Source organism: Sphaerodactylus townsendi, linkage group LG07 (genome assembly GCF_021028975.2).
Source record: "Sphaerodactylus townsendi isolate TG3544 linkage group LG07, MPM_Stown_v2.3, whole genome shotgun sequence".
Taxonomy (NCBI): Eukaryota; Metazoa; Chordata; class Lepidosauria; order Squamata; family Sphaerodactylidae; genus Sphaerodactylus; species Sphaerodactylus townsendi.
The window spans coordinates 54,485,192-54,511,789 of record NC_059431.1 but is presented as its reverse complement, the minus strand read 5'-3'; the positions used below and the strand labels follow the sequence as shown (position 1 = coordinate 54,511,789).

Genomic DNA, 26,598 nt, shown 5'->3' with positions numbered 1-26,598 from the left:
AGTAGTAATATGAGATGTCAAAAAGTGCAAAAATTACACAGCAGGATAATACAGCAATGGATAGTCCGTACTATTCATGATAGTATAGTCCAGAATACTAGGGGAGTGGAGCTTTCCTGACCTCATCAGGCAGGTAATTTCTTCCGGGGGGGGGGTGCAATGGAGAATTAAGGTGCAGTTTCTGATCTTGCCCATTTGCAGGGTGGCACCTGCAGAAGGCAGATCAGTGAAATTGTCTTGGCAGTGCATAGGAGAGACTGTCCTGCAGATACAAGGCCATGAAGGGCCTTGTATGTGATAGCCAAGATCTTGCATTGAACCTGGCAACAGATGGGCAGCCAATAGAGTAATTGCTGAAAGAGAGCCATAGGCATATGCTGCCCATCTCCTGATAATAACTGAGCAGCTGTGTTGGGCAGCAACTGGAATTTCAAGGTTGACTTCAAAGGGAGGCCTATGAAGTGTGCATTACAGTATTCTAGTCTCAGTGCCACTGTGGTGTGGATTCAAGTGGTTAGAGCAGCTGAGTCAAGGTAGAGGGGCAGTTCTGGACTAAACTAAATTGGCAGAAACCTTTTTTTTTTGCAGCTGCATTAACAGTGTCCTTCAGTGGCAATGCTGGATCCAATATAACCCTTAATCTCCTAATCGAATCAGCAAGTATCAGTTGAACTCCATCAAAAGTGGGAAGCACAATATCCTTCAAGGCCTCTACCTCCCTAACCAGCATTACCTCCATCTTGTCAGGGTTTCAGTTTATTCACTTTATTCACTTAGTTATTTAACTACAGTGAATAGGCTATAATTCAGGACCTCTACTGCATCACCAGGAGATTTGGGTAAGGAGATGCAGAGTGTCAAGTTCTCCCATTAGCGCTTGGAGTCTGGGAATAGTTCACCCTCCACCCACCTTGACTGGTGTCAGCCTGGGACCAGCCTCAGAAGTGTGAGAGGGGGGGGGGCGGGTTGGCTTCTCCCCAGTCCCTCTCTTGTCAAGTTGCAGGACAGCTCTGACTCTTTTCCCTCAATCCATCTCTGGCTGGTAATTTAACAGTGTTTCTGGGGGCAAAATGGCTTTGCCAGTCTTCCTAGTCCATGGATTAGGCTTGTAGGAAGGACAGTGTCCAGCACCAATGGCACCCTTGGCATTGCTCCTGGGCCTTTGTTTCTCCTGTCCTGCTTTCCCCGTCACCTGACACAAGGGGCTGCTTATTTCCTTCCATTGTGAAAGTCTCTTGCCATGGCTATAGCCAGTATAGGTGCCATTGGAGCCACCACCCCTCCTAGGAGCTTTCCAGTCAGATAAACCCCTTGATTCAATGATGTATTAATGACATTCATGAATGGTTCCTTCACCTTTTCCTAGAGTACTTTCTCTAGTGAAGATTGGCAGGGGTAAAGACTGAAAGAGGAGACCTTTACAACTCCATGAATTGTGTCGATTTTACTCAGGGATACCAACTCAAAACTATCCCTAAGGGGACCAGAGGGAGATTCAGACTACTAGACAGCATCTTTACACAATTGGTGTCCAGGTTGGAGCTGACTTGAGATGTTTTAAGAGTGAATAATTAAGCCAAAACAGGAAATTTCTATATATGTTGGGAATCTTTGAAGTCAACAAATGCCTAAGCATTCTAAAGTGCTGGACATGATTCAGCTGCCACAATCTATATTTCTAATTCTCACATGTGTTACTTTTCTGCAGATGCTTAAATAGACAGATAGTGTCTGTCTATCCCCCAAAAGGTTTTTTGCAGATTCAGGGCTCACCCCCCAAAGTTTTTTTTTCCAGATTCAGGACTCTCCCTGGGTCTGCAACCACCCCCTGAAATAAAAAATGGAAGAGGTGTGTGTGTAAATCCCCCTGACTTTTAAAAGAGTGTGTCTGTGCATGCACAGACAATGGTCTTCAGCTGCTGCTACCACAGACAGCCAGGGCCAGCTGTGTTAGAGCAGGTGATAGGAGAGGTTCCTGGGCTACACCATCACATCAGTGGATGCCTGGAGCCACTGCAGGCTTTTAGGTAAATGGGAAGGAAGCCTGGTCATGCTTGCCCAGTGCAGCGCTGTGCCATTTGGCAAGAAAAAGGGGTGGTGGTAGTGAAAGGAGACCTGGACCAGGGCGAAGAAGGGATTTCTCCACAAGTGTTGTGGGCCCCCACCTTGAAGACTGAGTGCACTTGATGATCCCTATTCCCTTCCCACATGCATACTTTGCTGGTTGCTGTATGCAGCTCACGCGGGAATAGCCTGGTATGAGCTTACTTTGGCATGAAGGAATGTCTGGGTCACCAGCTCCACCACAGCACCATGACATCAGATAAGACATGCAGGGTGAAAGGGGTACCCAAGGAAGCTGCTGCCATAGGTGTGGCATAGAAAGTTATGAAGGGGCATCCCTGCCAAAACAATAAGGCACTGTATGACCTGGAGAGGGGCACTCAGACCACGCACTGCTCTTGGGGTTTTGCTGGTTGAGCTGTTGCTGGGTCTTTCCTCCTGTCCACTGGCTCTCTTTAGGAGTGAGGGAGTAGTATTGAGGAGCAGTGGCTAGACTGACATGCAGTGATCAGCTGTATCTGTGTGTGCTGCTCAGAGGGACATTATTGGGTGCCGCTTTCTGGTTGGTGTGTGTTGCTTGAGGTTGCTATGGACTGTGGCATGCTTGCTATGCAGACTTCGCATTGCAGAGGGGGCACACATTACTATTTCCTTTTGCAGCATGTCCATAGGAGTGGGCCAGCGACCCTGCTCTTAGTGAGTGACTAGTGGCCTCTGCTATGGCATCCCTCATCATTGGGCTGTTGATTTGATTTTCTTTTCTCTAATCATATCTTTCAATTCCAGTGTTTGTTGCTATTGGAATATACATTCAGTCTGGAGTATTTTATAATTTTGTTTACTAAATATCTCAAAAATAAACATACTATATGTTCATGCTGTATTTAGGGCACAGGATCGTTTTCCATCGTTTTTAAAAATCCAATTCTATTTCCCCCCCCCCAAAACCCACCACACCCTCACTATCCCTCCCTATCCCCATTGCACAGCAATAGCACCAAAACTCCTATTCACATTGTAACCCTAACCTTAATTCTTCAAAGCCTAGATCTAGAACAATAGAAGGTCTGCAAGCAGAATTCAGAGTAAACTTCCACATCCTATCAACAGCTTCCACCTCTCTGCTTGAGTTCCTCACAACTTCCAGATGCAATCACCATGCCAAAGGCTTAGAAGAACACACAAGAGTCAGAACTGTTGAAGCAGTTATTAGATTATTGGGTCATCCTGAGCTAATATATTTTCTGCCATTGCATCTCAGAGCCATGGGCCAAGTGGATGGAAACATGTTCAACTAGGGGGATGTTCAACCTCAACTGGCCATGGGGTTCCCAAATTTCCTCTCTTCATTAAAAAGACCTTTATTCCACTTACTAGGAAGTTTTTCCTATCAGTCCTGGATCATGGCATGGGCTTGTTCTCTCATTGATCCATGCTTTCTCCTTGATGCCTCTCTCACTGTTTATTTCTGCCCCAGGTTGTATATTTGCTTGCCTGTAGTTTTCAGTTGCTAGGTGACATGTTATCTGTTTTGTGACATGTGGTTATCTTTTGGGAGTAGTGACACAGAAATGCCACAGTAGAGCCAATGACCACAGGGACCCATTTAAAACAACACAAACTATTTTAAAATATCAAAAACCTTATGCTGACTAATCTAGTCATTATAAGCATAATTTTGAATAAAACATTAACAAATAGCAGGCCACAAAACTTCCCGTGTATCTGCAGTGAATAATCGCAGGTGCTCAGCACTTAAAATCCCGTTACCCAGACACGTCTGACTTGTTTTGAGATCATTTTTAATTAGGTTTGGTTTTTAAATTTTGAAATTGTTACATTTTCCAAATTGTAATGCAGAACATGAGTCCAAGGGCCTGACCACTCCAAGGAAATGCAGAATATGCTTTCCCTGTCCCAGATAATTCCAGAAGCCTTTAGTAGCTTGGCAAAATACAATAAAATTATCAAGCAAAACATGTAGCAATCCTCACATTAAAGCTTAACAAAAATGAATGAGAACAACAACAATAACATTACAGAAGTAGTCAGAGTAGTCAATAAAGTATTAGGTTCAGTCCCTTTCAAAGGCTCTGGCCTAAGGAAGTCTCCCATCATTCTTTGGAAGATAAACAGTGGCATTTATCCAGAATAAAGCTCATTCTCAAGATCAACAATGTATTTATACTTTGAGAAGGAAAAGGAAATAAATAGTAGCAGTACAATATTACAGAAGGCTGAAATTAGCCCTTGCCCATGTTCACTCTTTGTAATCCAAATGGGAGGAGTCTTCCCATACACATTCAGTCCACTGTCCAAACATATCTACATGCATGCAGATCCAGAGGTGGGATCCAACCAGTTCTCACCATTGCTCTAGAAGTGGTTACTAATTTTTTCTGAGTGCCGAGAAGGGGTTACTAAAGCAATCTCCCTGCCCAATAGGGACTGGAGGTGCGTGTGTGCGGCTGCGCCACTGTTTGAATCCCACCACCATCGAAACCTGTTATTAAAATTTTTGGATCCCACCACTGTGCAGATCTCATGCAGATTGTCAGACAGTAGACTGAACATACACAGATTGAGGTAGGGCTTCCCACTGTAACCCCGCCCCCCTCCCCCACACACACACTTCAGTGTGGTCAAGTCTACATAGATTTGCTGTTGCTAGCAGTTCAAGCAGTCTATTTACTGCTTGTATGCTAATAATCTAGATTTTAAAATAATAATGGTACTTATATACATTTTAATTCATCTATTAACTTTGCCTGTGACTGATTACACACAAGGTGTTTGCTGTGTGATGGAGGTGAATGTCCACTGCAGCAAGATTTCTTGTGCAGATGTATTTCCTTTAGCCCCATTTTCACTTTCCACTCTCTCTGTGGCAAGCAAATCCATTTATAGCATGATTTTAATTTTGCTTCATTGCCAGAGTGAGACAGATTTGCCAGTGAGCACAGCTTTGCCCCAAACCTCTTTCCTCCACCTGCAGCCAGTCTGCCCAGTCTTACCTTCCTCCATGCCCTCTCAGTGCTTTGCAGCTTCCCCCTCACCCTCATCCCTGTTGCCGACTACCACCCGCTTCTTGTCCTGCCCTATCATTTCTATTGTCCATGGCCTCCCCACTCCTGCATATCTTTAGGTCTTTTAAAAAATAGATTTAAAACAAATTAAATAACCGTATCAATAGATCAATAAAGTGATACTAACACTAGAAATGTAAAAATAATAAGACTAGTCCATCAGTCCAAACACCCGATTTTCCCTTGCATTTGACCAAGAACCTGGGACATCTCTAGCCTCATAGTTTTATACACAAACAATCAGTGATTCCATACCACACCAGGAAAAGCCCATCGGTCTTGACGCTTGGGTTTACAGCACATTGGGAGATGGTTGATCGTGAACCTGAGAAGCCTAAAAATATATCTACTGATAGATTGATATACTGATCTATTGATAGGATTAAAGAAGAAGAGTTTGGATTTATACCCCACCTTTCTCTCTTGTAAGGAGACTCAAGGTGGCTTACGAGATCCTTTCCCTTCCTCTCCCCACAACAGACACCTTGTGAGACAGGTATGGCTGAGAGAGTTCCGAAGAACTGTGACTAGCTCAAGGTCACCCAACAGGAATGTAGGAGTGCGGAAACACATCTGGTTTTGCCACACATAAGCCTTTGCCACTCAGGTGGAGAAGGAAATCAAACCTGGTTATCCAGATTAGAATCCACCTGCTCTTAACCACTACACCACACTGGCCGCACTGCCTCAACTATTCCTTGAATGAGATAAGACTGACCATGGCATTTTTGCCAATGAAGATTTTCATTTCTGGCACATAGTCCCTATCAGCATGAATAAGGTAGCTTCTTTGCTAATTTGTTTGACACCTCTGCTTTTTATAATTTCTAAGGAGCAGCAATATCTATTAGTTTCTGTATGCTTATATTCCAGCTTGACCTCAATGTGTCAAAACACAAACAATATCATTTCATGGCTTATACAAACATGTCATTATTTCATCCTTGCCCAACGGTTGGCTTCAACTAAACAGACATGTCTGTTTAAACATCTATATAATTTTTCCTATATGCTCTAAGGAACAATTATTTTCTTTTGTTAACTTCCTTTTGTTGAAATTTTTTTTTTTACAATTGTGACAGCTAGGCTGAATTTTTTTCTCTTGTTCAATACTTGGTTCAATAACATAACAGTAAGTACAAGAGCAATCTTATAAATAATGTAACTGAAGACTACTGTAGCAATATAGTTCTGCAGGGCCGACAGCCTCAAGGTGGGACCTGGAGATCTCCAGAATTACAACTGATCTCCAAATTTCCAGGAATTTCCAACCCAGAGTTGGCAACTCTAAAAAAGGATTATGAGAAGTAGGCTATGTTGTATTTTTTTAAGGAACCAGGGATTAGGCCAGGACACCTACTTTATGTCTTTAACTGGGCTTGAGCAAAGCAAAAATGGCCACAGACTGAGAAATCTGTAAAATTCTTTACCTAAGCTAGACAATTGTTTAAGTAGGTTGCCAACCTCCAGGTGATGACTGGAGATTTCCTGTTATTACAACCAGTGGCAAAGCTGCAACGCAGCATGGGGAAGGACCCACACCCCATTCGCACGCCATTGGCATCATGTGGGGGGGTGGTGGAAAATTGCCCCTAGACCCCCCCTCCCAGGGATGGGGCTTGGGCGGATCATGGCCTGGGTGCAGTTCCCTCTCCCTCTGTCCCTGATTACAACCATTTCCAGGCAACAGAGATCAGTTCATTTGGAGAAAATGGCTACTTCCCCTCCTCAAACCCTGCTTGCTCAGGCTCTGTCCCTAACATCTCCAGGAATTTTCCAATCTGGAGCTGGCAACCCTAGTTTAGAGGGAAAGAGTGCTTTCTGGAGCAAGTAAAAACATGCTCAGAAGTCACTGGGCTTCAACTGGTAAATTTGTGAGGTAATTACCAGGTCATGTTTTAGACATTTTACCCCTAAAATATGCTGCCCTTTGAACCCTAAGGTATCAACTCCGACCTCTTGGAACAAGAACAGCATGGTGATGCCTCCATTTTGGAGGTGTTTCTTTTGCCATCAAAGGAGGATAAGAGGGAGAGGTGGCAACATGTTTTTCACTGTGGATTAAATCTGTGTAGAAATCCTTAATTCAAAATGTTTTCTTCTTCATATTTAGAAGGCATCAGAATGGGACACAGGGTCTCTAATAGTTGTTATTGCCAACCCTCTCACAGTCAGCATCATCAGTTGTTCACATTGCCCACCAGACTCTGCCCCAGGTGGACCTCAGCATCTGAAAAATAAATGTCACTGCTCCATATGGAATGTCTGCTGGGTTGATGGACCCACTGCCCCATCCACAGCAATAAGGCGGTCCAGGGGTTTCCCCCTGTATCCACACTCCACTGAATCACAGCCCCCTAGCTTCCACAACTGGCTCAATGGTCACCATCTCTCTCGTCAGCAGCCCACTGGCATTCACTCCACTTGGGGCCTTCCACTGCTATGTTCTTACTGGGGCATGCCCAGCCTCAGCTGCTGAAAGGGAATCCCCCAAACATTTTTTTTTGGGGGGGGGGGCTGCCACCAGTCCCCACTGTCGTCTGGAAGCCTCTGGTGTCAGATGGAAACACCTTACTTTGGCAATCTCACTGCCAGTGGGCTGCCATCACAGCTGCCACTGCCACAAGTCCAAATACCATCATCCGGAGACCTTCATTGCCACTCAGGGCCACACAGCTGCTCCAAAAACCTCAGCTGGTCATTGCTTGGGGGCCTCTGCCACCAACCCATCTTCCTGATACTGTTTTCTCATCTTCCTGATACTGTTTTCATTGACTGCCAGGCATTTCGCTTAGCCTCCGTTTGGATTAGAATATGAGCTGTAGTTGTGAAGAAAGCATTGAAATGTTAAGGCTTCCCCCAACTCATGCTGTAAGTAGCAAGGCGATGGTCAAGATGCACGCTCCATGCCTTGATGGTGTACTGGGGTGAAGACCCTATTCCTTCTACACTCAGTACATGTAACTAATCTTGGAGGCATCTGAGATAGGTAACAAAGCAAAGTTCCTTTGACCTTCACAATAACATTGCTGATGTACCTTTAGGTTTGACCCATAGGCTACCTTGTGGTTTAGGAGAGCTCCTACTCTCACTCACTCAGTTTGGGAAAGGATTGCTCTGCTCAGAGTGCCTTTTTATGAGATAATGTGGCTCAGCAATGTGATCTGCCTAGAGGGCTTTAGAGCTGAGTGGGCGAGATTTGTCTGAAAATCAATATATATGAAATAAACATTTAGATCAGGGTGTTTACCTCTTCATAAATATATGGAGACTCTTGTAAAGTGATGCTTACTTTGCAGATACACATCAAGATTTTAATCAGGAGAAAGGAAATGTTCTGTGGCTACAGTTGCAAAACACATTATCAATGAGTGGTTGTAGAAAAGACCAAATAAAGCAGGTTCAAATGGAAAGGTTTATGAGGGAGCCCAAGATTGCTCAGAGCGATGATGAGAGCAAATGTAACATCCCTGTAAATAATCAGGAAGAATTTGAAATTCCTATTTTTCATGGGATATTTCTCTCTTCAGCAAGAATATAGCTGTTAAATTGTGCAGCCATAAGACAACATAGCAACATAATGCCCCCTATGACATTTGTCCTCCTTGCATGTTAATACTTGAGGAGTAAGGGGGAAAAGATGGTGGTAGGGAACTCTTTTAAGTCTGTATTTTCATGCAAGTTATTCAGCCGCATCGTATCTCTGGGAAGGAGCTAAAATAAACAATTGATTCAATTTTTTTGGATATTTAAACTTGGAGGATATGAAAAGTTGCTCCTTTGAGTAGCTACTTGAAGAAAAAATGGATTAGATCCTGCAGGTCTGCTTTGATTCTGCTGAGGACTGTGCTCCCCTGCCCCTGGCAAGGAGCCTTTGCTTGAAGCAAGACTAAAGAGACTTTGGATCCTGAATATCTGAGTGGTGGTGCTTTACCCCACACTCTACCGGAGGAGCCCTCTCTTGCTGTTTTGCATTGGTGGTGCTTCCTTTTTGAGGCGGAAAGCACTGTCATTAGCAGAATGGATTTTCAAGATCTAACTGACGTGAATTCAAGTATAACCTGAACAACTCTGTCTACTGAACTTTCTAACATTAGACTGCTGCTAAAAGCTGTGGACAGCCCTACTTGGCTCTCAGCACTTATGTTCTCATCATACATACAGTGTTTTCAAACCATATTACATCATTTCAAATACAGCTTGCATTTCTTTGACTGGAAAAAAAAGGAGACTTGAGCTGCTTCAACGTGGAGCTTTGGTTCCTTTGCTTCCAAACTGGAGTGCTTCCATTTTAGCATTTACATAGGTTTTCCCTTGCTGTGCTTCTGTCTTTCCCTGAATTGCTCTGCTGTGATCTTTTGGGAAAGATGACAGGCCAGGCATATTGGTAGGCTATCTGAATGAGAAGGTGCACATTTTTGAAGGTCCTGTTCACAACATTACCATCATGCTAAGGTCCACCCCTTGGCATTTCCCTCCTGTGCCTCTGGAGGACTTTTTGAAATTAGTAATTGCTATTGCACGGCACTGTAATCTATTGATTATCTGCTAGTTCTTCTGAATTCCCAATTTATGAATTTCTCAAACAAAAGGAACTGTCCAGCCTTTTTCATTGTAGACAGATTTTATCTAGATTGCCCCAGAAAAGGATAGGGAAGTGAAGATACAAGACGGATGGGGTGGGGAAGGAATTCTCTACTCAGCCAACTTTGTGGATACTCTGTTGCTGAATAAAATCCCCATGGAGAATCATGGTTGTAGCCTTGATCTCATGAGAAAACTGATTTGCATCCTACTCCTTCCTTGCAGTGTTTGTACGTAGCACTATAATCATCCTTATGGCCTTGTGCTTTTAAAAAGATTAAGAGTTCTACTTGAATATCAATTTGCAAAACAAAACCCTACAATTATTTTCAAAATTGACTACTTTTAAATAATTTATACTTATAATGCAAATCGTGTCTTTTAAAATCCAGAGTTATTAAATATGCAGTATCTCCTCAAAACTTTATTCTCTATCATGGAAGAGAAATTGACAAAAGTAATGCTATTCTTAATGTTGGTTTTTAATGATGGGGTAAATTACTCTTAACTATATTTCTGTGATTGATTGAAAACCACTGCTAAAAGCCCCTTGAATAAATCATACCATTAAAAAAATTTATGTGCTCCATTTATTTCACTGTTTTCTTCACTTTTTGAGGGAATAGGATTCTGAAGGCTGCAAATACCCAGGAAATTAAGAATGTGTGTGTACATTTGTGCTCATCTATAATTTATATTCCTTCTGCTAGTCACAGAAAGTGAGAGGGGCTATGTAAGGAACTGATACCATTATGAAGATGCCAAATTCCTCCCCCAACTCATAATTTGTTACATGGTCCAATTATGGAATCCAGATGGTAGTTTTGTATGGCACCACATTTGTAGACCTGGTGGTGTTGAATTTTTCCCCATGGAGAAGCAACTCAGCTTGCCACACTACTAATACTGGATATGACTGCAAGACCAGTGCAGTCTTAACAGTTTTGAACTCCAGCTGGGGGCATGGATTTAGTGCCATAGGATCCATCCTCCAAAACTGTCATTTCCTCTAGGGGTGAAACAATCTGGAAATTAGTTATGTTTCCTATAGATCTTTATGCTGTACCTGGAAGATGACAATCCTGAATCCTAAGTATGTATACTCAGAAGAAAGTCCCACTGAATCCAATAGGACTTATTTCCAAGTAAGTGTGTTTAGGATTTCATCATATGTCATACATCATGATGCTTTAAGATCAAGAGAATATGTGCATGTTTTGGAGACAGAATGGGGTTACTATACTTTAAGTTGCACTGCACGCTGACATGGATTAAAATATTTCCTCCCATCCACACTGTGCCATCCCAGCTATATGTACAATCAAAGACAATCTTATCTAGTACTTGTATACTATTTCCTTAAGCAGCAAGTGAACCTTCATCTAAATTTCTCTTGCTGGATCAGGGTAACAAGCCATCTTTGATTGTTTTATAGTACCCAGTATTGGGCTTAGGCTCCAGTTCAGCTGAACACCTGAGCCAACACAAACACTCCCTCCAACATCCAACACATGCCAATACAAGGACAGCACTGAGTACCGGTATGTTGCTGAACAGTGGTGGACTGAAATAATTCACTGAATAAGGTACACATCTCATCCAAATGAAGTAATTAGAAAAAAACAGCCTAGACTTTCTACAGTAGAAGATGTATAAACCATTTCACAGCCTATTTCCATTTATAAACTTTGGATGAAACAACAATCCAGATACAAAACATCCTATTTGGAAATGTTTGCACAATCTTTTTTAAAAGTGTAAAAGAACATTTTTTTTCTTGAACAACTAGCTTTGGAAGAACTCTACTCTGGTTGATCTTACACATTCTACTTTTCAGACTAACCCATAAAATCATAAAAGTTGGACAAGGAAAAATGTAGATTTGGAGATAAAATAAACAGAGTGGTGAAGACTGTGAGGATGGAATATGCTCTTTTAAATAATATTTTTATTAATTTTCTCAAATATAGTTTAAAAACATATAAGAAAATATAGAAAGAGGAAATAAGAAAATAGTTACCCATAAACACACACACTCTGTGTGTGTGTGTGTGTATATATATAAAGCTAACAGTGACTTTGTTAGTCACTCCCTAACGCTATCATGACTGGGATAGATCCACCCCAAATTTTTTGTGGTCCCTCCTTGTTGCGGGCGAATTAATCGAACCTTCAAATCTTAAAGGTCCATACCTAGAGCCAGGTAAAGCGTCTTTTTCATGGTGCACCAGATACGTGAAGCTGCCTCTGTTTAGCTGTCACCCTTAGAGTGTTACGTTGCAGCCTGTCTGTGTGACCTGAGGCCTTAGTAAGTGGGCTTAGAATGTTAGTGCAGATAAGCAGAGATGAGCTGTGGAAACAGTAAATAGGCAGTACTGGTGGGCCAATGCGAGTGGAAGTGAAACGCATACACACTTTGCCCGTTATTGAGGCGTCAGGTGGGGGACCCCCCCCCACACACACATGCAGGTGGCTTTCACTCTCTATTGCCTCACCCACTACTACCGCTCAACACACATACTAAATACGCATCGAAACAGCTCATCCTCACACACCTCACTCTGCCACTCCCGTCCAGCCGCCACTTACCCACTTCCTCACCCTTATTACGCCACAGCTCTCTTTTACATAAAGCGAGTTGGAGTTTGCCTTTTTCTTCTAAGAAAATCCACGCGGTGAAGTGAACCAACACTACTGAAACAAACTTTTGCACATGGCCCTTTAAGGAGAACCCAGGGAGCTGAAGCGCCGATCTGAGCACCTCCACCACCCTGCCTCTCTGCTGCCCTGACTGGGATAGCACCAGCGCTGGTTCTGCCTTACCAAAGCCAGGACTGTGCGAGTCGGCCAAACTCATGGACATGGATTCACACCTCTGGACAGTTCGGTTATTGGAATGGAAAGGGTGCCTTATACTAAAAAAACAAGACACCACCATATAACAATGTGCATTGAAAAGGGAAAGAGGGATTCCATTTGACCACCCCAAAAGGCTATGCTGGGGATCATTGGACCTGCATGGACATCTGTGTGGGTTGCGAACTGTGATGAGAAGGATAATAATTGCCGCCATAGCAACGAGTGGTCGGACCCTTAGAGTGTTATTATTATTATGTGATGATGATATTATTATTATTATTATTATTATTATTATTGTATGTGTATATATTATTATTATTATGTATTAGCTCTAGCACACTGGATCTTAGGATTACATCACTAATATCATTTAGAGAGAACATTACATAATTTTAAAATTTGTTACCTTCTAACCCTCAGTTTCAAAACAGCAATAAGTATCTAGTAAGCAGTTATTTATATCTTAATAACAAATTAATATTCTGACTATTGCTATTATTCACACATAATCGATTCAGCTTCATACAAGAAAGACAGTTTCCATTTCTCATCAAAGTCTTGTTTTGATTGCCTGTTTACAAGATTTGTTAATTTGGCCATTGTAGCATATGCGCTAACTTTATCTTCCCCAGAGTTCTGTGTTAAGATCTCTTTCAGTTTTCCAGTGGGATGCAACTATTACTCTTGCAGATGTTAATGCGCCAACATAGATAATTCAGCTGCTTCGGAAGGTTTTCAGGCAAAATGCCTAATACCATAGTTTTAGGCAAAAAAAAAAGAGAGGAAATTTTAGTTTAAGCAGCCTGTGGTGGGTTTTTCGGGCTGTGTGGCCGTGGTCTGGTGGATCTTGTTCCTAATGTTTCGCATGCATCTGTGGCTGGTATCTTCAGAGGTGTATCACAGAGGGAAATCTGTTACACACTGGAAACAGACCACATCCACACAGCCCGGAAAACCCATCACAACCAGTTGAATCCGGCTGCAAAAGCCTTTGACAATACATTAGTTTAAGCACTGTTTGCATTTTCATACGTACTTCTATCCAATACCTTGATTTTTTTACAAATCCACCACATGTGAAAGAAAGACCCAACTTCTTCTCGACATTTCCAGTAAAGACCTTCACTATGTTTGCTCATCTTCTTAATAACCTCTGGAGTTATATACCATCTATAAAACACTTTATATCAATTTTCTTTAACATTTGACACACAGTGGGATGGAATATGCTAATCTCTAAGTGATTTGGCTGCACAGTCAGCCTTCAGAACCAGATTAATTCAGGTCAAAATTAATGAATTAAGCACACATATGAATAAGCAATAGTTGTTCAAATATTTGAAGTACAGGCAGATCTGGGTTTTCCATTTAAAAGGTCAGTTTATATAGTTCAACAGTAACTCCTGAAATGGAGCTATTGGTGCTTATTAGTGAAGAGGGAAGGGAGAATTTATTGTGGTTTGTTCAGCATGTCAATATAAAAAGTCAGAAATGCAATGAGTGGGAGTATTGCTCCATATTAATTTACAAAGTAGGATTCATTAGGCTGTCATAATCCTTAGGGCTAGAGACATTGCCAGTTGTACAGCCTGCCTTTGTTTCAGATACAGGGGGTGAGGAGGAACCAGCTCCTTATAAATGGCTCTTTCGAGCTTGAGATTGGCTCCCGGCCCCTTCACAAGGAGAGTGAAATTGCCCCCCCCCTTTGCAAAGAGGGGGAGAAAAAAGCGGCGGCCGCCGGGTGTCCGTCCGTCGTTTGGGAGAAAGGGAGGGGGTGGCCTGGGCGCCGGTCTCCCTGCCCTGTCCCCGGCTACTCTGGAGGGCATTTGGCCTGCTCGACGGGGGCGGCGGCCCGCCTTCCCTCCATGCCATAGTGGGTAAGCGGCTGCAGCAGCCACCGCCGCCCGTCGAGGAACTAGCGCCTCCCAGAGAAGCGGGCCGCGACGGCTGGTACAAGGCAACCTTCATGGCTGCGATGTCATTCGCGGGGGGCAGGGGGGTGTGACCTGCAAGGGATTGAGGGGGTGGCCTGGGCGCCGGTCTCCCTGCCCTGTCCCGGGCTGGTCTGGAGGGGGTTTGGCCCGTAAGGGGCAGAACTTCTGCAGCCTCTTTCCTGCCATGGCAGAGGTGGGGAACTCATCAGCTCACCATGGAGGGAAGGCGGAGCTGCAAGAAACCGCCCGCTTCAACTCGAATAGGCCAAACGCCCCAAGAGTAACCGGTGGCAGGGCAAGAACGAATTCGCTAACCTTCGTAAGTTAGCGATCATTCGTAGTGACCTGGGGGGGGGGGGGGGGGGTGGCCTGGGTGCCGGTCTCCCTGCCCTGTCCCGGGCTGGTCTGGAGGGGGTTTGGACCGCCCAAGGGGCAGCGGCGGCTTCTGCAGCCTCTTTCCCACCATGGCAGAGGTGGGGAACTCTCAGCTCTGCCATGGAGGGAAGGCGGGCTGCAGAAGCCGCCGCTGCCGTCAAGTAGGCCAAACAGCAGCCCAGAACACCAGAAGGGGACAGGGAAAAGCTGGCTAAAACGGCAACCTAACTTGGCAGGGATCGGTGTGTGGGGGGGTGTCCGTCCGCCCGTTTGCCCAGGGGGTTCGCGATGTTTTTTTTGTTAATTTTTTAGTTGTTTTTCTTTTAAAAGTTCAAAATGTTAAAAATGTGTTCTTTACATAAATAAAAAAAAAAATATTTTTCTCTGTAGCGCCATCGTGGATTTCATAAGCAACACACACTATAATAATTGTTTTATATACAAAGAGTAAAGGTAAATAACCAAAATACGGTGTTATCTTCATTTTAAATGTCAAAAAGTATTTGCGGCTCTATGTGTTTTCTTTTCCGTGGAAAATGGGTCCAAATGGCTCTTTGAGTGTAAAAGGTTCCCTACCCCTGGTTTAGTACATTCATTCTGCTACCTAATTTTTAAAAATCCCTTTCCATAGATGGAGACCAGGATTGGGAGGATTGCTGCATATGAGAAAAGTAGCACCCTCTGCATGTAACACCCTAATATGTGTTGCAATGGACCCAAGTCCACCTGCCCATCTATCCATCTGATCATCTATCCATCCAGCCATCACCATTTTGTCCTACTCCTCCCCCAAAGAGCTTGTGGCAGCATATGTGGTTGTCATTCTCTTTCCAATCTTCCTGACAACCATGTAAGGTAGGTCTTACTTTATGGCAGCAAATGACCATAGAACATCCAGTGAGCTCCATGGCATAAAAATCCTAGAATGGCAAGTAGGGGAGGGACAGCGACCCCAGCCCTGCCCACTGCATTGGCACCCCATCTTAATTTTTCTCTCCTGCCCCTTAGTTCCTCTCTCCTGCAGCCAGATGGGAACTACACTTCCCACCAGGAAGTTCCTTTGCTCTGCAGCCTGGTGGGAACTACACTTCCCAGGGGCAAAGCTTCCTGGGAAGTGTAATTTCCAACAGGCTGCAGGAGAGGAACTAAGAGGGAAAAGACAGGAACTAAGGGGCAGAAGAGAGGAACTAAGTGAAGTTGGGGCAGGCGGGGGTGGAAGTGCGCCAGGGGCACTGTGGAAGTGGAGGGTGTGTGGGTTGTTTCTGTCCCCATGTGACCCAATGGGGTCCGCACCAGGTGCACCCTCTTGCCCTGTTGGCGCTACGCCACTGTTGACACCCCAACCACAACAGAAAACTGCCCCCATGCCTCATCATAGAGCATTCAGCTGTCTATTCCTAGATAGCAGTGGCACACATAGTATAGGACCAATTCAGCAATGTAGAAAGAGCTTTGTGGTACTTTCCTATTTAGGATCCTTACACACCATGCACTTGAATGCTGGAAAATATCAATTGTTAAACTTCAATACATTTATAGGCAGGATTTAATTACTCTTTAGTTTTTGCACATTTCTTCTTTATCATTCAATCACACTGAACATCAACAGGTTGTCAAATCAGTCAGCAATTATTCATGCACTTTCATGAAAATTAACACTATTTTAACATTAAACTCAACTAGATTTGGTAGTCATGACAACAAAGAATGGTTTCTGTTGCAGGATGAGAGCCATTTTTATTTTTTAAGATGTGTTCATACTGCTTAGAATTATTTATTTAGATCCTTAGTTTTATATTTCATAAAATATGCTCAAAGGGACTTTGTAACATGAGAAACGTAACATGAGAATTACTCAGTGCAGCTTTAGCCCTGTACAAACGACCAATCAGTACTTTGACCAACCCGGGGGGGGGGGGGCATGAGTGCACTGGTCCCACTCCCCAATCTCAAGTTGCCTACATAGAGTGAACATAACAGAGGTGGCACTCACATGAAACACTTCTCTGAGATCAGCTGCACTGCTTTCTTAACATGGCTAATCATGGGTAAGAACACATACAGACATGCCCTCTGCACATTTTCTCAGTGCAGATGACACCAGCAATCATGCAGAGGAGGTGGGGGCAGCGCACTCATGACCCTCATCTTCCCTGCATGGTCAGTGTGCTGACAGGTTGTCCATACAAGGCTTGTGCATTCCCTCAACCTAATCAACCTTAGGGATTGCTGAGAGGATAAAATGGAAAAGTGAAGAACCATGTTTGTTAACCTAGACTCCTTGCAGTAAAGATAGAATGTAAGCTTTATTCTGTACCCAGTACCAATTCTGTGCTTGCACAGTACTGAACTGCAGAATGCACTCAGATTCAGTAACACAGGTAACAAACAGTGACTTAAGGCAGCATTGGATTGCTTGAAAAGAATTCTAATTTTGGCCTCAAATTCACATCACCCTGCAATTTTAATAACGATATTTAGTGTCATATTTGGGGAAGTAAGGTTATCGGTTGGCGTCGTATCAACAGGCGCTTTGTTCCCCTCCCCTTTTCCACTTGTCTATTAAATGACATTCACAAAAGGCTTTCTTTGAAGGCCCGATAAAGATCTTGTCACCAAACTACTCACGCTCATTGAAGGCTGAGAGCACAGTTGTCATCTTCATTTTAGGCCATAATGGAATTTTAATTGTCATATCCATGCAGTCTTTTCCTAAGGACTGCTCATAGAAATTTGTCTGTTTGATGAGAGAGGTTTTCTTTTAAAAAATCCACAGCAAATGTCTGCTAGTTTGAACCACAGTTCATTACATGATAGCACAATGGGAAGAGAGAACCAAAGGAGAGAAACCAATATATAAAAGTTAGAAACTGTAAGTACACAACTGTGGAAGAGAAACAAAATCCTTCAGCTTGGGATGCAACCACTACCGGGGGGTGGGGTGGGGTGGATAATTAACATTTTCGTTTGCATTTTTCTCCACAAACAAACCTTGCTACTTCAGTTTTAATCTCCAATACATTAAAGACTGGATTTGTTAAAAATCTGAGATTCACAGTAATACCTGTAGTGCCCAGAAGGAACAGGTGGAACAAATCTTTCAAAATGAAATACTTCCATATCAGGCAATGTGGCGGAAGTCAGAAGAATGTAGACATGAACAGCATCTGTCCTCTATTTGGTCTCGGACCTTTCAATTATAACATTAATCAACTATTCAGCAGGGCAGCAAAAGCATAGGTAATTGTTAACCCAAAACCTGCTTCCAGTTTTGTCTGGCTATCAGCTGAGTAACCTGCAGCTATGGGTGTTAAAATCATGCCATGAAAGGATGGAAAGGAAAGGATAATTACTGGACCTGTAGCGTCTGCAGTCTTTCTCCCTTGCTCTCATAGAAAAGGAAGAATAAAAATGAAACTGGAAAAGACAGGGGTGGGGGGAAACAGCAGGTGGCTAGCAGAAAAGTGGGGAAGTAGAATGCTAGTATTTTTGCTCACAAACTGAAAACTGTCACAGAAATCATGAACCTCCTAAATTCCATTTAGCTTCAATACCATGTTGATGGTTTTTGTTCCAAAATTCACATACAGATTTTTTTTCCAAACTCTACTGACTTCAAAGTGCAACTTCTTCTAGACACTCTGGTGCTTTCATGATGGCAAATTGCTTTGGGCCTCAACCATAATAATCTAGGTGGCTCTTAAAAGTTGAAAATATTTTTTGCTATTTATATTATGAATTGGCAAACCACGGCTGAAAACAAAACTATTTCCCCAAACTAGCCATCTTCACAAGATTCTAAAGAGAAATGCTAGCCATAACCTCTGATGACATGAATTGGTTCTTTCTCATGTGAGGCTGGTTCTGAGGATTTTTAAGATACAGCTTCTAGTGTAGAGGAAATAAATTGTAAATTGAATACTGGACACTGAACTCATATCATAATTAATCTCACCAGTTAAATTCAATATGGATTGAATGCTAGGTGATTTGTTGCTGATCTGCTGGTGTTCGCAAAGGTAACCACATTTATTTCAGCCTTCAGTCACCTCAACATTCAACAGGGTAAGGAAGCAAACTCTTACAAATTCACTATCAGGATTTTTGTTGTTGAGTTGAATAGTGTGGCGAACCTATCTGAAGGGGAGGAGATCGATAACATAGTCTGCTAGGGCATGTGTAGCAAAGACAGGTAATTAAGCAAATGAGCAAGGTGCTTGCTAAATGTGTTTAGAAAGTGAGTGAGGTCAGGTGGGCTTTTGCCCAGCAAGGCTTCTATTTGGTCACTGAAGATTTGATTGGCTGTGCAGGTTTTTTAAAAATGTTCCTTTGGCAACAGCTGCTGCCACCACAATTCATGCATCTTCACTATGTTCCACACTGTGCCAGAATTCCAAAGGGGCCTGCTGGCTCAAAAAGGTTGGGGACCCCTTGCCCTAATAGCTGCCTTTTATACCCAGACACTGTGAGGGTAATGCCTGCAAGTCAGGAATGACACAAGCAAAAGTGCTAAATGTGCTGTTGTTGAAGTGGCTGTGTTGCCATCTGATCACTCCTTTCTGCCAGTTTTTTTAAAATTTGCTGCTGGAGAAACAGGATACAAAATCATTACTTCAGTGCAGGTTCAGGCTCATCTGCATCCATTTTATGTTGAACCACAGCACTGCCCTGCACAATTTTTCTGCAAATTCAGCTCAAGTCTACCCGATACACAAAAGTGTCCTTTCAGCACAAAGAGTCCTTAAAGTTATCTTATTCATTAGTTTTCACAGTTTTAAAACAATTATCCTTTTCTTTAAGAAGCTACCAATGAACTCCCACTCAAGTCACTCTTTAAAAAGAAAGTTTGGATTTATTTTTGGATACTGACTTTTGCTATACTCATTTTAAACGAGGATAAGATTTGTGGTCATTTAAATACACATTTTTTAAAACACACTTTCCTATTTAAATTTGAACAAAATGAAGTTATAAAATCAGGTTGTACTTTGAAAACTTAAGATGCATAATGCTAATTATTACATGATACACGCTTTATACAAGGAACTAGAGATTCAACATCTTAATTCTTAAGAACAAAAGGCACTTTATAACAAAGCAGTCTTCAAATAATTTAAAATGCAAAGGCTTTGGTTGAAAAGAGTCTGTAAATGAATCCACAGTTCCTCAAGCTGGGGTGACAGTCTGGATAATTCTTCCAGCAAAGCTGGCTCTGAGGAAAGGATCTTAAGATGCAACTGAAATGGAAGATAACACTCATTATTTAGAGACACTGTAAAGTACATTTGGATCTGATCAGGTGTTTACTGAACATGCTAAAGGTATACTTTAAATACTGATATTATCTAACACAATGCCAAAATTTCACAAATATACACTAAAGAGTAATCATATCTTCCCAAATCTTCTGTTTTCAGGGATCAACTTCTTTCTGTACCCTTGAGATCTATTACCAGGAGACCAACCTTTGCTCTTGTATGGATAATTGAAGTAACATACTACTAACATAGTAGTGGCTGCATGGGGGTGGGGAATCATTGCTGGACAAAACCAATGCTTAGAAATATTTTTCCTTCTCCACCTCCTGAATACCAGTCTTGATTATTCAAAGTGGAGACTGCTCTGAGCAAATGAAATGTCACTGTATATCACTGGATGTGCCACAATGTATGCTTACCTTTAGAAACAAAGCGAGATATGCCTGAGCCAGCTCAAAATCACACCTTGTGTCCAGCATTGTTCCGATCATTCTTAGAAAGCTCTGCATCACCTTTATGGAGCCACCACCATCAGGAGACAAGCCTCTCAGCTCTATCTCAATGTTAGCTGGTCCCATGCACTTCAGAATACTGAGTGGAGACTCATCTGTCAGAGCATTAAGAGTCAGAGATCAACAAACATCAGAGCATTTAATATTGAAATTATTTCTAAACAGCTGCTTACCACACTTTCAGATGAGGCTGCAGTTTCCACACATTATCTAAAGCAGCCATTAGGTGTTACCTTGAATTTTTGTTGTAAAAAACTCTTATTCTTCCACATCTCTGGGAACTGAGGTAAAAAACACAATGCTTCAAAAAAAAAAAAAACTTCAGTGGCACATGTGGGCCTTTTTACTCGGTGTAGATTACTTCTTGGAATCACAGGTTCTGTGCTTATGCTTTACATCTTTACAATGTGAGAATATAACACCCATGCATACTGGGATCCTCACAGAGCTCAATAAAGCCCTGTTGCTCCTCTTGGTGGCCCCATGTAGGTAGTAACCCAGGGTACTACAGAGAATGGGGGATCTCAAAACACATTTCATAAAATTGAGTCTTCTCTGCTAAATCATATTTCACAACAGTATCTTAACATTAATTTAATATCACTGAGATGGTCCTTGCATGCTTTATTTGAAGATTTTAGGATATAATTTGTTTTACTGTTTATATGTATGTTAAATTTTAATAATCAATTCATTGGGGACACTGACTGAGAGCAGGTTACAAATTGAGAAATGAAATCAAATAAAAATATCTAACTTTGCAGTTTTCCCAGTCTCTGAAGACCAAGGTCAACCCATCCGTGGTCCACATTCATCTACAGCCAGGCCATCATACTGTGAAATATAATCTTTTGAATAATCATCAAGGACTGCTCCATTCTAGGCATGTTAAGGCCATCTAGCTTTGAAGGAGTTCCAGCAGTTCTCAAATATATGAACTTTGATTTTTTTCCTCCTGGTTTTCATAATAAAAAGTCACTCCACTGGCTGACCATCAGCTACCGAGTTCAATTTTCTGACTATCAGACAGAAACCCCTTCATGGCCTTGGACGCTCGTATCTGCAAAACTGCCTCTTCCCCTATGGTCTGCCACAATCACTTTGCTATTCTGAGCAGGTCTTCTGCAGGTGCAAACGTGGAAATGGGCAATATAAACAACTTCCCATACATGTGCTTTTCTGTTATGCCCCCCACCCTATGGAATGCCCCCCCTCCCCCCCCTCTCTCTCGGCTAAATTGCTAGGAACTGTAACTTATGTTAGCAGTTATGCTTTGCTTCAGTTCTGTTTTTAGACCACTGGTTGGTTCTACACCCCTAATCCTACTGCATTGCTTTTTAAATGTCTCACTGATTAACTCCATGTAATTCACCTTGAGTCCAGGTGTGAGAGGAGGATTACAACATAAAATAAAATTTTGTACTTGGCACTATTTCAAAAAGTGGTTGATCTGGTTCTCAAAGCTGCAAAATTCCAAAGAAGTTCTGAATAATTAATGGAATTGTTATAATCTCATTCAAAGTGTTTTTACTTTTTTGGTCTCAGGAAATATGTACTGAATATATATTAGAGAGAAACTTACTAAAACACAAACTCTACGGAATAATTTTCTATCATCTTGTAACTTACAGTTGCTTTTGTTCAGGGCTTCTTCAAGCTGCACATGGAATTCAGATTTTTTTGCCAACACTCCAAGATTAACTAGTTTTGACTGGAATATACAAACAAAATAGTTGCCATCTGAAATGTGTGAAATAACTGGCATCTTTACATACTAATATATTTGAGGAAGTATATGTCATGAGGTTCCCCCTAAGGCAGATCTCCTACTTTCCAAACTCTAGGTCTGCCCTGAAGATGCGACTCAAACCTTAAATACACTGACCCCAAAAGGTGGGCTTTGTATCAATGTGAGTAGCGTGAGACTGGGTTCTTGCAATTTGGAAAACACTAGAGAGCCCAAACTGTTTCTTAAAATGTATTTTCTTAAACAAGAGTACAGAACAAGAACAGGCAATGCAGTCAATAAACAACACCCCCCACCATTAGCCCCCACTTGGGTGCTAACTACACACCTTTCAGGCAGGCAATGAATACTATTCAAATGTAGTGGGCTGTCAACTCTAAATGGTTCTTTGGTCCAGATCTCTGGCTGTGCTTACAAATCACCCCTGGTTTGCAGTGTCCTGGCCCCCCAACCAAAAAACCTCAATTCTATGTTGTAAAGATACAAACAGATCACTTTTTACCTGCTGGTTCCCATTTTCAGGTTCAACAGAAGCATATTGTGGTATGAGACCGGGAACAGTGGGAATGAAGAATGGAGCAGATTTTGGCACTTTTGGTGGTTCTTTTGGCTTATTCTTTTTCTGTAAATGAGAAATTTTACACCAGCAAGTTTCTTTATTCAGACTGTAACTTTAGAAATACAAGATTTCTTAATTTTCTAACCAAGACAGCATTTAAAAGTCTAATGCATATTCTTACTGCAAGCCACTGCTATCATCACCTTTAATGGCAAACTCTGTCCAACTAGCATAATAGGAAGGGGGGGATCACCCATTTAAAACCAGGAGTTTGGGGAAGCCACAGTTATACAGAAAAATATTCTTAAGGGAAAAACAAACACAAAAAAGAACCTTGGACTGCTGCTGATGCAAACACAAGGGGCTGAGTGCCACTAGCACATGAGCCCCTTTGACCTCAATTAAATCAGTCACCACTGTGCATTTGGCCAGCTATTGTCTCTTCTGTGTGGAGCTACAAACTAAGAGCCTCTCCCTCCTGCTGCTCAGATGTGCAGAGTTTCCACCCAGGACCCAATCATGAGAGCTAGAGGATCCAAGAAAGCTAAAAAGGGAGAATCAGGATTTTTAAAGTTTTAATCACCGACTTTTTATCACTTGCTATCCAGCTATTAGAAGACAGCAAGGCAGCCAGAGAGAGAGAGTACAACTGCTCTTATACTCACTACTTCTACTGGGAACAACAAAACTACAGCCAGCCCAGCTGCAAGGTCAACCATATGTTCCTGTTTTGGTTTAGAATCAAAACACTGCTACCCAACAACAATGGGGTCACACTGCAACAAATCTGTTGCAGGTATCCAGTTGCAATGATTCAATTAAAGATCCAGAAATATAAGGTTCCTTAAATGTCCAATTGTTTCACAAAACTCTAAAGGAGGCCTCTTCTTCACACATGCAATTCTTCAGGAAACCGATTTTGCTTGTTCTTTGCCATATCTGCCAAAAACAACCCTATACAACACAGACAGGTCTCTATTCTGATCAGAAGCTTTTAAATGTATGGTCTGCTCACATTACCTTGATAACATCAAGATTAAGTAGGTTCCTCCACCTGGATTCAGGCAACGTAGAAAGAGTCACTAGTTTGTCTCCTAGCTGCTCTGGAGAGTCATATTCTATCATTTCATTACTTGTTTCTTCCTCTTCTATGACATCTACATCTTAGAAGTGTAACAGGCAGAAAAAAAATTAATCAACAGTAGGAAAGATGTATTCCAAAGACAGTAATTTAAGTAATTATTTCTAAACAACTAGATTTTGGCTACAATGATGTGCAGAGGGTAAAACAGCCTTAGTACAGAAACATTGCGAAGAATATCCCTGCAGTCAGAGACAATGAGAATGCATGTTTCAGTCCACAATGCAGCAGACAGAAATGCACGCTGGTAATTCCATACCCAAGGCTTACGACTGACTGAGGTTAACTAATCCAGACTAAATGCCTGGCTGTCCCCTCAATTTTTCCTCCCATAGAGCATTTTCTTCTTGGCATCATAGAGGAAAGGGTACCCAGAAATGCTTGAGTGCTCTTTTTTAATTTCCAGCTGTTCTCTAGTCATATAAGGAAGTGCCCTACAAATGCAGTCTTATACAGCTTATAACTACTACCTGAAACAACTCCAGGGTCCGCTGCTCTATATACGAAGGCAAAACTGAATTTGGATATGTGGATATGCCAGGATATTGTGTGTGTGGGACATCTCTCCACTCCTTTCCAGTAAAAAAATTATCTAGCCAACGGAGAACAATCCTGGACTGGTCCCTTACAATGAAAAAGAGTTCTTTAAATAAATCAAAATTGAAAACTTACAAAATAGCACTTCAAGAACCACAACTCCTCACATTCATAACTACTAAGATTTGTATATAGTTCAACAGTGGTTGGTTGTTGTGATATCAGCATTGTGCCAAAGTACAACACTGATATCACAATATATATTACATGTTAAGCACTGAGGCAAAATAAGCCTGGCTATCAGGAGGTGTTTCTCATGGGAAGCAAGTGAAACCTGCATTTATTAATATTATTTATCCTCCCTGAGGAAGCCATCTGTGAAACTAATGTGCACATCTGGCTGGCAGGATTATGAGCTATTGCTATGCATTTTTTATTGTAAAATTGTTTCTGTGCAGTGTCAAAGTTTGAAAATGATGGCACTGTGATTTCCACTTTAAATAACAAGGGACTATTATCTCAACTGAAATAGTACATTGAGGGAATTAGTTCCCTAGCTAAAGAAACATCAATGTTTGTTATTAAGTTGGGTGCTGTGTGGTTTCCGGGCTGTATGGCCGTGTTCTAGCAGCATTCTCTCCTGACATTTCGCCTGCGTCTGTGGCTGCAGCATCTTCAGAGGATCTGATGTTGGAAATCAAAATTGGAGTATATATCTGGGGAGTCTTCAGGGGTGGGAAACCTTGATACTTATTGTGAGTAACAAAGGCTGACAACCAAGGTCAATAGTTGAGGGAGCATCTGAATGAAATTATGGTAACAATGAAGACCTTAGCTATAGCCACCAGGGTAGCTTACACTGTAGATAGCAAGAGGTCACTGGTGGGGACATCACAAGACCAAGTATCCTGGCCTTTGAACAACTTTTGATATATGGCGGTCATACCTGTGTTTATTGTGGAACACAGGATGACCATGGAGTAAAGAAACAAAGGCAAAATCCTATTCAGATAACCTTATCTGAGGCCGAATAGGTCCTTCGCCGACCTAGTCGTACCGCTTCTCTGAACTTCGAATACCCTCAACTATTGACCTGATTAACCTGCTGACTCTGTTCCCCTGGACAATCAACTGGGTGATCCTGAATACTCGACCACAACGAAGCGTCGGGAAGAATACTGGCTCAGCTCAACCCAAGTGATTCGACTAGGTGAAGGCAGCTTTGACAATACTTTGTTATTAAGGTTTTTTGTTTTCTTCCTTGGTATGCCACACCCTACATGGGGATTTCATGGTTTATTTTTAATATTGTGCAGTGTTGTATGCAGGCTTCTTTACTGTGTGTTATCTTGTGTTTGATAAATGTTGGTGTTGAAACCCAGTGAGCTGATGGCTGTATTACAGTAAACTCTTAATTATGACTATAGTTTAATTTTGACCAAGTTCATCACGGTTGTAACTATATTTGGATTTTCCCATCTGTGCCGCCAGCATTTTATCACCTATGAATTGTTATCATCTTTTACTTTGTTTTTATTATTGCTGTGACCTGCAATGTAAGTATATTACACCAATGGAGTAGGATTTAAATGTGATAAATAAGTAAATAAGCAAGTTATTAATCATATTGAAGCAGCAAACTACAAAATAAGCAAGTTAATAGTCATCTTGAGGCAACAAATTTCTTTAAATATTTATTTAAGTGAAATACTTTCTTTCAGCTTTCCAAAATCTGCCAGGGATCAGTTGAGTGACCCTAAGTGAGCTTCACTTTCTGTACATTCCTCCACCACCAACTACCATTTTTCAATATAACAACTGTGGCTGTATGCCTCTGAGAAGGCAGGTGCATGTCCTGGCTCTTCCACTATTTCGCAGGCATATTTTACAGACTTGGCATTAACTAACTAAGCCCCCAACTCTAAGTGGCTTTGGTAATGCC

General features: G+C 42.0%; 1 protein-coding gene across 2 annotated transcripts in view; it reads right to left on the bottom strand.

Moving 5' to 3' along the window:
- Positions 1-19,734: 19,734 nt before the first annotated feature.
- The window catches only part of WDR36 (WD repeat domain 36), a 41,090-nt gene continuing 34,226 nt past the window's right edge, over positions 19,735-26,598 (bottom strand). For both annotated transcript variants that reach the window (XM_048503491.1, XM_048503492.1), the window contains 5 exons: positions 23,999-24,141; positions 22,922-23,041; positions 22,302-22,383; positions 20,580-20,767; positions 19,735-20,139 (listed from right to left, as the gene is read on the bottom strand). In XM_048503491.1, coding sequence (XP_048359448.1) covers positions 19,990-20,139; positions 20,580-20,767; positions 22,302-22,383; positions 22,922-23,041; positions 23,999-24,141 — 683 coding nt within the window. In that variant the 3' untranslated portion in view covers positions 19,735-19,989. The remainder of the gene's footprint in view (positions 20,140-20,579; positions 20,768-22,301; positions 22,384-22,921; positions 23,042-23,998; positions 24,142-26,598) is intronic.